General features: G+C 37.8%; 1 protein-coding gene across 2 annotated transcripts; it reads right to left on the bottom strand.

Annotated features, from left to right (window-relative positions):
• Nucleotides 1-598: 598 nt before the first annotated feature.
• Nucleotides 599-10688, bottom strand: TM2D3_1 (TM2 domain-containing protein 3). Of its 2 annotated transcripts, XM_051212315.1 has the most exons (4): nt 10655-10688; nt 10564-10618; nt 7418-7557; nt 599-2539 (listed from the first exon to the last, which is right to left on the bottom strand). In XM_051212315.1, the coding sequence occupies exons 3-4, from the start codon at nt 7418-7420 to the stop codon at nt 1715-1717; spliced, it is 828 nt and encodes a 275-aa protein (XP_051072485.1). In that variant the 5' UTR covers nt 7421-7557; nt 10564-10618; nt 10655-10688; the 3' UTR covers nt 599-1714. The 2 variants fall into 2 exon arrangements, with proteins under 2 accessions (XP_051072485.1, XP_051072486.1); XM_051212316.1 differs by lacking the exons at nt 7418-7557; nt 10564-10618; nt 10655-10688 and having other exon boundaries at nt 599-1880; nt 1912-3954.

Raw genomic sequence — 10688 nt, 5'->3', positions numbered from 1 at the left:
ATAGCACACTGCAATCTGTTGGAACCTTGACTTAACAGTATAATATTTTGTTTGTTTTACGTGTCTCTAGCACGATAAGTAAACAAAAAGTAAAAGATTTGCGACACTGCGACAATTAGGTATTGAACCTTGCTATATGTTCTTGAATTAAAACACCAGATACGATCCTACCAATATGAATCCAGTCTATAATCTTCTAATCCGAGTACGCGTTTGCCTATAAACCAGGAACTTAAGCTTTAACTAATGGTACGCTTTGACCAACAATAATTATTCTTGAACAGTGACTGAGATAATCTTAACGCGGATGAGTTCAGGTTGCACCCCTTATCCTATCCGAGTATTCAGTCCGGAGTAGGATCACAGTGAGCTGGCAAATTTATTGTTATATTCTAAATATACGGATTACCAGATGTCATTACGTTGTAAAGAGACTATCGTTTGTCTACAGTCAAGATCGAAGTAATAAAGGAAAGGGTGAAATAATTAGTCAATAATAAGTTAGGAATAGTCAAATGCATATCAACAGTTTAGACATTAAGCGAAAGCTTATAAATAGGATAATATAGAAATACTGTTAAACAATTATTTAGTAACTCTATGGTCAAAATAGGAATAATAGTTTATAATATGACAGTCCTAGAAGTTCCAACCTATGAAGTATTAACTTCGTTTTATTGTAAGCTACAATATTTATCATTTTCAATGTGGGTTTTTTTTTCAGAACTATCACAAGAGGATCTAGGTCACTCTCTACAAAACGGAAGAATTAGATTGATTAAGTGAAACTACATCTTACGGAGACATTATAACCAATATCTCAGTCAGAATATATAATAATTCTGAACTACCTTGCTTAAAACCTCTGAAAATGATCTATCAGAACTTGTAGCTTTTTATGCCCCAAGTCTTGATATCTTTAACTTTATTGAGAGTTGACGACTGAATATCAATCGCTCATTTAGGCTGTTAGTAAAAATGGGTGATTGGAGAATTTCTGTAAGTCACCATAAATGTTTATCACTGTCCTATGTAGAGGGAAATTCATTATAGTCAGTTAGTCAGCTACAACATATGACCAGACACATATATGCATCATTCCAAGTTGCCATACCTTATTAGAACAACAAATCCACTATAATGGTTTTGTAAGTTTAATTTGTTAGAGTACTTTTTCATACGCAACACCTAGAGTGCAACGATACAGGAGGAATCTTAGGAACAATAAACAAATGCAATTTAGGTTAAGTAAGCAATTGATGACTAGTGTTAATTAAATTGTCGTATTGATGTTACATAGATATAATATTATAATCATAATGATAGATAATCTGTTTATCACTAAATCGAACAGTGTTAATTGAATTAATACCGCTAAAGACAAAATTTTTGAAAGAAAATATTTTGATTGAAAACTATCGACAAACATTATCATCTGACTAAAATGAAAAATTATTAGGATAACCATGAACATTTGCATAAAAAAAGATTTGAGATTATATTTTCAGAAGGAACAGAAACAAATACATGAAAAATATACAAGTTATTAAAATATGTTCAAGTACTAGAAACTAACACTTGAAGGATACAGTTATATATAGGAGACAGGAAGAATTAAAGCACGAGATAGTTGTTGAAATTATTGGAAGTAGTAAAAAGTATAAATTACCTTGAATTATATGGGTGATTTACATCACTATTGCGTCCTATTATATCACCAGTATACAGCATCTCCAGGAGGCTTTACATATCCGGATACAATTAAGATAAAATCAACGATACTCCATAAACCAAGACCACCGAAGCTAAACAATTTGCCTAATCCTTCTATCCACATGCCCAAATAAAAACGATCAACTCCCAAACCACCGAAAAATAAACTTAAGATAACAGTTAGTACATAACTTTTACCAGAAGACCAATCACAAGGCACCATACGCCTGAATACTCTTCGTCCTAGGCATAGTATATGAGGAAATGGTTCACATTTCGTTTCATAAAAACTCCGAGGTACATTAGGTTGACGACAATTAGTTCGACCGATACAAACAATCTCAGTATCACCTAACTGGTGGCAAAATCGACACACAATCGGTTTTTGAATTAGGTAATTTGTTTGATCATTCATCGGATAAGAAAAGTCTGATGAATTAGTTTGAGAAGTTTGGTTTTCTTGAGCTATACCACTTGAATCTTTGCAATAAACTCCTGGACGGGGGAAGCAAGTAACATTGACTACCGCGCCATAAACACATGAAGTATTGAAATTGCACATAAGACAATAACCTGGTAACTCACTACACTTGTACTTCATATATGGACATAAATGCTGCCATTTAGCTTGCGTGGTCTGATTTGTACTCGGCTCATTTTTAGGTGAAGATAAGTTGGAAGCTGGGAATAGTGATACAGATGGATGAGAAGCATTTACATAGACATTTTGAACGACGTCAGATAACGAATGTCCAAAAATATAGTGAACTAGAAAGAAACAACCCAATGATATGATTATTCGACTTGGTATTTTCGTTGTAAATAACTATAAGGCAAAAAAATCAGACATTAAAACTTAAAAGGGAGAAAAATGTCACTTTCCAGAAATCTATGCAGTTAATTTTCGTTGGATTAACCAAAAGGATGGAAGTTAACAATTAACCAGACAACCCTTCATCAAAAATAACTCTTAATGATTAATCTCATTAAAATATTCAAAGTTAGATCATATTATCCATATGTAAGATTCGAATAGGAATCGCTTTCAGTTGACTGTAGGGACCAAAATATTATCAAGTTATGGGATAACAAACAGTACGATTAAGGTATTCTAATTTTAAGTAACACTGAAACTATTGATAAGGTTGAGAAGTAACAAAGTTGTTAAGTATAAAATCTAGTCGTTTCAGTTTAGTTATTCGAAAACCTTTACATAATTGGTTGGTTATTTGTACGAATTCGAACTAATAATCGCGCTCATACTCCAACGATATTCACAGGTTTATTAACATAACAACTGAAGTAATATCAAACTTGTTTTTTGACAGCTAGACAAACACTTGGGCAAAGCAGTAATGGATTGAATTAGAATAGGTATTATTTAGAAATGTATTGGAACAGAATGGAATAAGTGAAATTATGTATGCTTTCCGAATTAATAAATCCAGGAAATTAATCCAATCAGACATTCAAACACATACAAGTAGTCATATGCAAATGAAAGGGTTTATTTTATTTGAACACATAAATATTGGTACAAGAGGGCACCAAATATATATGCGCCACACAAAACAATGAGAATGGGAAGAGAAAAAAGGTAAGGAGCGTAAAAGAAAAAAAAGAACAATAACAACCAGACTAGTGTAAGGTAGTGTAATAATAATGGGGGAACGGAAAGGTACAATCAGAAGAAATCTTCCAGTTAAGGAAGATACAACCACTTTTTATAAAGTAAAAGAAGGTTACAGCAGGATCGCCACTGGCTTCTATTCTGAGCTATATATTACAACGTCTCTAGCCACTGTGTTGCACCATCTCTCGGACCCCAGCCAGGGAGTCGTAAAGGACCAACACAAACCAGCTCCTTGCAGCTTTCTTTCATACCCCGACACCATGTCATACACTGAACACCTCTCCGCTTCTTACAAATAATGTACGACGTGGAATTCTCTGGGACGGCATTCGTAAAACATGTCCAAGCCACCGAAGTCGGTGTTTCAAGATGGTGACACCGATTGCATTATCGTCTTTGTGCCCAAACACACGATGCCGAATCTCTGTATTACTAACATGGTGTTGCCACTGGATGTCAGAAATCCTCCAGAGACAACGATGATCAAGCACAGAGAGCCGTCTAACATCCTCAACTCGGAGAGGCCAGGTTTCACAAGCATAGAGCAAAACTGCTCTCACTGACGCGTTGTAGATCCGACCTTTTACAGCCAGACTAACATCACGAAGATGCCAAAGATGGCCCGGATTGACATAAGCCTCTCTGGCTTCACTATACGCGGATTGATCTCATCACTCACGCCACCACCAACACTTATGCAGCTACCCAGATACACGAACTTCTCGACTACTTCTATCTGCTCACCATCCAGGGTGAGTACAGGAATAGGATCCTGCCAGTCTTGTAGGAGTACTTTGCACATCGAAGGTACAAACCACATACCGCACCTACGGACATTGATTGTCAACTGATTAAGTGCGGATTGCATGCCTTGGGCATTATCGCACAGTAAGACAATATCATCCGCATACTCAAGGTCGAGAAGTCTCTCTCCAGGCAACAGATCCACACCACCATTACTTACATTCATCAGAGCTGTTTCCAGAATGTCGTCGATGGCAAAGTTGAAGAGGGATGGTGAGATTGAGCAGCCCTGTGTAACCCCACTGCTCGAATGGAACAATGGAGGAAGGTGGTTGTATGCCCTCACTCTACCTGAGGTGTTTGTATATAGGGCCTTTAAGATGTTACCAAACTTCTCAGGCACACAATTCTTCAATACACAATCCCAGAGAACAGTCCTGTCCAACGAATCGAAGGCAGCCCTGATGTCAAGAAACACTACGATTGTTGGCCTTTGATAAGTATGACGTTTGTGGTCAAACTCACGGTCACCCGGAGTAGACCGACGGGTCTCGATGATTTGTAAGGAGCCTGAAGAAACCCAGTGCTTATAAGTGGGACATTTCGCGAACCCACAACTCACTTTACTCGCCATTTTCATGGTGTCATGCAATTGCGACCAATGCTCATCTATACTTTTCGGTGGAATGGTAGCTAGCCTATAACCTAGCTCAGTTTGATACTTAGTTACAACAGAAGCTGCAACCAACTTGCTGACGTCAATCCTTTGGTGGCGGTCACTTTGTTGGCCACTGAGAAGTAAGGTAAGATTGGCGCAGACCAGGGCATGATCAGAATCCAGATAGGTACTCCAAAAGGGGCGGCAGTCTTGTATACAACTACGCCATCGGTAGCTGATTGCGATGTGATCAATCTGAGTCAAGGCTTGAGATTCAGAGGGAGGACGCCAGGTAGCACATCAGCGATGACTGTGCCGAAAGTTAGTGCTAGCCAGAAACAGATTGTGGTCTGTGCACGGTTGCAGTAGACGGTCCCCGTTATCTGTCCTGCGACCAACAAGTCCCCATCGGTCACCAAAAAGATTCCCTTCTGTGCCTAGGCACCCGACCTGAGCATTCAAGTCTTCGGCTAGTACTACAATATCTGTCGAACGCACTTTCTGGAGAAGAACAGTTAACTGGTGGTAAAACTCGTCCTTGGTTGCACCTAAGTTGCAATCTGTCGGGGTATAGGCGTAGACGACGAAAAGACATCGTTTCTCACGCCGATTTCTTCCCACTTTGATGGAACTTCCTAATCTAACAGCACATAACCAACCGACTGTTAATAGGGATCCAATCAATTAGTGCTGCCTCAGCTCTAGCGCTTAGTGCGACACCAACGCCAGCAAGACCAGACGAAGATGCCACAGGGTCCCCGAATAAACGCAAGTAAAACAAGCTTGTTGAAGCGACAGATGGAGAGCGAATTTTTAGTACTTCACCAGAGTCTTGAACACGGGTCTCGGATGGACAACAAACGTCGATATTAAGACTTTCTAAAGACATAGCCAGCCCTATCTGTTGTCCAACCTGCATAAATGTGCAAACCTTGAAGGCAGCCAGTTTGAATGGTGCACGTGGTTTCAGAAAAACTGCTTAAGTATTCGTATTTGGTGGTAGCATTCAATTTCCAACCAGGCAGTGACTCGAGAACATTTAGGTAGAACCGAGTTTCCACCATAAGCGAGCTGCTGTATAAGTCGAAAAATAAGGATACACAGAGCGGGAATAAAAGAGAGTGAATAAATGACGTGGTAAACAACAATAATAGTAATAATAATAATAATAATAATAATAATGTGAATTGTTTGACTGTTAATCGAAGCGTGAATAGAGTTTTCAGTAATTATCGTCATTTTCATTCTATGTGTGTGTGGGCTGTGATACTGCCCAGGTGCCCAGACCGAAGCAGGTGGTTTTCTTAGCGGGACACACCTTGAGCCTTTGACCTAAAGCTCTGACCCACAAGGCAGTGGAGCATCGTGAGGAGATGCAGTCCCATGGTAGCCGGTGACTAACGATTGGTTCATACGCCATTTTTTACCGCAGGATACTGGAGCCCATATGCACCATTGGTTTGGGATCCGGTTAAAGCGCCGGACATTCACTTTTCGTCCTCTCATTTTCGTAAACAACACCCCCGCCACGAGAAGGCAGTGAGTAGGACTTCCCTGGTAGAGGCTGTATACGCGTGGCCGTGTGAGAGTATTTCGAGAGGGAGGGCGAACCCACCCCGCTCTCGGCCATACCAGGGCATTTGAGGGCAGATGCAGATACAAGCTACTAATTATTCATACAAATAAATACAAAATAACCAATATAACTAAAATGACATGATTATCTATTCTTAAATGCAGATCAAATGAGTATATAAACTGGTCATATAAATTCATAATATTGTTCATTAATAAATATTATCACAATAACACTTGTTTGGTGATCACAAGCATTAGGAGTGAAGTTGGTAACAACCGCATTTTCCCAGAAACTAATTCAAGTTAATGAAAAACTTTTGGATACACAGTTGTGTGAAACCATCATATTTGTAGCTCAAGGTGAGGACAGTGGTGTTGTGAATTTTGAGCTAGATAGTTTGGTTGTAAAGTATTTATTGTTCTTCTGAACACCATCAGCACGTACCTCAAAGAAAAGTGAGCTATTAGAAATTACCTACAACTGGATAACAACCAACCGAATTCCAGGTCAACAGAACAAATTGTTAGCCAGCTGTGGGGGAACTCTAGCCGCTTCCTTCTCTTTGAAGTGTGTACTGATGATGTTGTTAAGAGGAACAATCGAAGCATCACAACCAGACCATCTAGCCCAGAGACCACAAAATGTCCAACATTGTTAAACATAATAAAGAACCCCCTAAAGGTTTATATGTATCTATTACATGTGTGAGGTAAGCAATTTGAAATAACACGTGATGTTAAGAACAATCTGCACAAATTCCTCGTTTCATCAATTGCAGTTCTCTTGAATTGCTCATGTCATCATATGATGTTCCAAAAGACCAGAATAGTACACTAAACTCAAGCTTGTAGACGAATGGATGATTAAGTGACACCAATATTATACTATGTTGTAAATAGGCTAGATAGTTACAAACTACAACAATACTGTACCATGTTAGGCTAGCAAACACAAATCTGTGCATACATACGACAGACAACTGTATGCCAATTATGTGAAGATACATATCTCTCATAATTACTCAATTTACCAAGTGCTTATGTATTACTTTATTTTTATTTTTACTTTATCTACATCAAATACGACATACCATTTAGTCAAATACTCGTTCTTCAATAATATTTTCTTATGAATTGGAAGTGGTTATTGTAGAAAATTTACGAGTGTAAATGACAGATGAGTAGTCCGTAAATAGTAGTGATATCATTCCAAAAGAAGAAAATGGATAACCTGAAAAACAGAAAGTAATAACAGTAAGTTTTTTCAACAGAGTCAAGCCACTCACCATCGTGGAATTTCAGACTTCGAAGTAGGTATTAGCATATTACACGCCTTCTCTGTAGATGTTATATAATTAGTATACATGGGTGTCATCAAAAAGCTGATAACCTTATGACTCGATTTATCACATAAGAAACTTAAAAGCATGACAAAGACTGTCATCACGACTATAAGTGAACTACTGTTGCAGTGTGCTGAAAAATTTAGAGTATGTATCTATTTGGAAAGCAACAGAATGTTGTTTATTTCTCCTGTATTTAAGTCTGACTACACTAAAAAATGTTCTACCTTGCCTTCTTATCTAAATTTCCTACAGTTAGCTACTTATTCCTTACCTCATCCTAAGTCATGTAGCAGTTCGGTTGAGTCTGTTATGAAGTAATTTCCTTGTAGGATATAAGTGGTGCTACGATGCAGGGCATTTAATTTACAAAATTTATTTACTTAAGCACATTGCTGATGACGTCAATCTACGTAATGTGTTGGACATATATTCTTCACTTCTTTTTGAGCCCTATATACGTCAGATCAAAAGGATCATATATTGCTGATACGTTGCAGCCAAACAAGCTATTCAGTGGTACACTGAGAAATCAGTTATTAGTAGGTCGAAAGGCAGTAATCTCGCCATGAATGACAAAAATTCAGTTAACTATGACGCAAAAACAGGTAATAACTTGTAGGAATACTAGGTTCACATCATTTAAGCCTGAAAATGTAATCATAAAATGCTTTTTTGAAATTTGTTTTAGCCTACACTTAAAAAGTCTGTAGTTGAAAACGCCTTTGTTAGTAGAGAGGTTCTAGCCATAGCTATCAAGTGGCTAGTAGATCAAAAACTATGCATGTATCCGACCACTTCAGCGGACATGGTGATTAGAAACAACGTGGATCCGAACGACAGTTAGTCCACTGTAAAATGTGCAGCTATTCACTACTTTGGTTAGTAAGGAGGATTAATTGTTTCCTTGTAGATGATTTCAGATGTGCTTCAGACTTGGTCAAACCCTTCACCAATAAAATCGGATATTGTCACTCGCAGGATGAAAACACCGCACCAATGTACTCAGAAAAACCCAAACGGTAAATCAATTACAGTTTCTGATTTTCTACCATTGTATTTAAGCACCAGTCAAATTACTTATACGACTTTTTGGATTTCGGTGGAATGTAAACAGGATACAGCCAGGTCGAGTATTCAAATTTAGGCTGTTCGAAACCTTAACTTTCTCAATTACCAAGTAAGTCTGTGATCTCTATAACTGTACGTGAATAAGTCCAATGGAAGTAGAGTTGTTGTTGTCAGCCGCTGTCTGAACACTCGATAACACTGCAATCTGTGACCAGTAAGTTTTACTTGGAACTTTCTGAAGTCTTGTAGATCACCAAAGATATATACAAACATGAAAAAACTGTCAGCCGAGATTGTGTTGTCCGTAAATATGAGGCAAATAGTGCTGTTGTTGAAAACACCAGCAACAAATTACCAGTCAAAACAATTTAGCGGGGAATTAGCCAGCTTACAGTTCCCTTTGTTAACTGAGTATGAACTGTAACCTTCAGGTGTGCTAATTCAGTAAGAAGCTACAAGGGATAAATTTGTAAGTAAACTGATTTAGTTTACAATCTGTGTACTATTTATAGGGCAATGATCACTATCCGAAAACGTCCCTCAAATCTTTACCATTACACCTGATCAAACCAGAAATAGCAATGAACTTCACATTGATAGGTACTGATACAAAACGGGACATTATAAAGTACAGATTCTATAACACTATATGATGTAGGACTACATTCAAGTTTATGTTATTAAAAAGGCGCATTAACATCACAATTTCTATTTATCAAGGTCAGCGAAAAAGATCTTGCGAAGGTGAACGACGTGGCTACACAAGGTTTTTTTTAAGAAAAGAGAGATAAAGTGGACAGGCGTTATCATTAAAAGGAAGATTAAGTGCGATTTTGTAACCGAACATTTTCTTTTCGTTTTTTGGATCCCATCATCAGCCCTCATACCCGTGACCTTTGCAATATAACTGTAAGTTTCAGGGCATCGAATAACAAATGCATGAAAAGCATTTTACAAAAACATTGATAACTGTCAACTGCTGTTCTGTTTTAAAATTCAAGTGATGAAAATTCCGTTTGTCACTGAAAACCCTGTTACTGTGTACGTAACCCCTAGTGTAAAAACCTTTATGTTAAATGAAAACTCCTTAAGCTCAAAATAAACTCACTTTGGCCGAGTACACTGAAACTAACTGGATGTCGAAAATAAACGTTAATGTATATGAGTACCTCGTATGGATTAAGCTTTCGTATATGCACGTAAAACCCCCACTAACTTTTTAAAATTACCATCGAAGACAATTCTTTTGTCATTTTTAATGTAGGTGTTTTACTATTTTTTCTACGTCAATGTTCCTGACAACTGTATATGTGAAAAATGTTAACAAATCGTTCCCATTTAAACCACTATGTTGATTATTGTCGAGCACGCATATGATTTGTCTGATCTACGGAATTAAAGGCGAACCTCCGAACCATGTAGTATACTAGAGCACTAAGTTCAGCTAAAATTTAACTATTTCACTTGTAAGATTTGACAGTTTAGAGTAGATTTTGGGAGGAAGTAGACGAATTGAGGGTAATTTAGATCAAAAATACAAATCAGGGTTAATTTCGGGAAAGAATGGACAGATTGAGTTGGCTTCGGGGGAGGCAAAATCGTTAATTTCGAAAGTTCTCTCATTGGGGAAAATACCAGAAGCAACACAAAAAGGGGAAATAAAGGCGAAGAAAGGGGAAATAAAGGGGTAAATGCTTTGGTAGCGAAATGGGAAATAAAGGGGAAAACGCATCAGAATGTGTGTACACACTATTTATCCCGGACTGGTGAAAAGTGCGACATTTTGATGACTCGTCACTTATATTCACGCTGACTATACTTACACACTTTCACCGAAATTCGAACAAAGTTCGCCTTTACTTCCCTTATTTTGTTTGCCTAGATATCAAAAAAATGCAAATTCTGCGAAATTACCTTGCGCGAGTAACCTTGAGACCAAACTCCCTCC

This window comes from Schistosoma haematobium, chromosome ZW, assembly GCF_000699445.3.
Source record: "Schistosoma haematobium chromosome ZW, whole genome shotgun sequence".
Classification (NCBI taxonomy): domain Eukaryota; kingdom Metazoa; phylum Platyhelminthes; class Trematoda; order Strigeidida; family Schistosomatidae; genus Schistosoma; species Schistosoma haematobium.
Note: the sequence above shows the minus strand (reverse complement) of the source record. Positions and strands in the feature narration are given on the sequence as shown.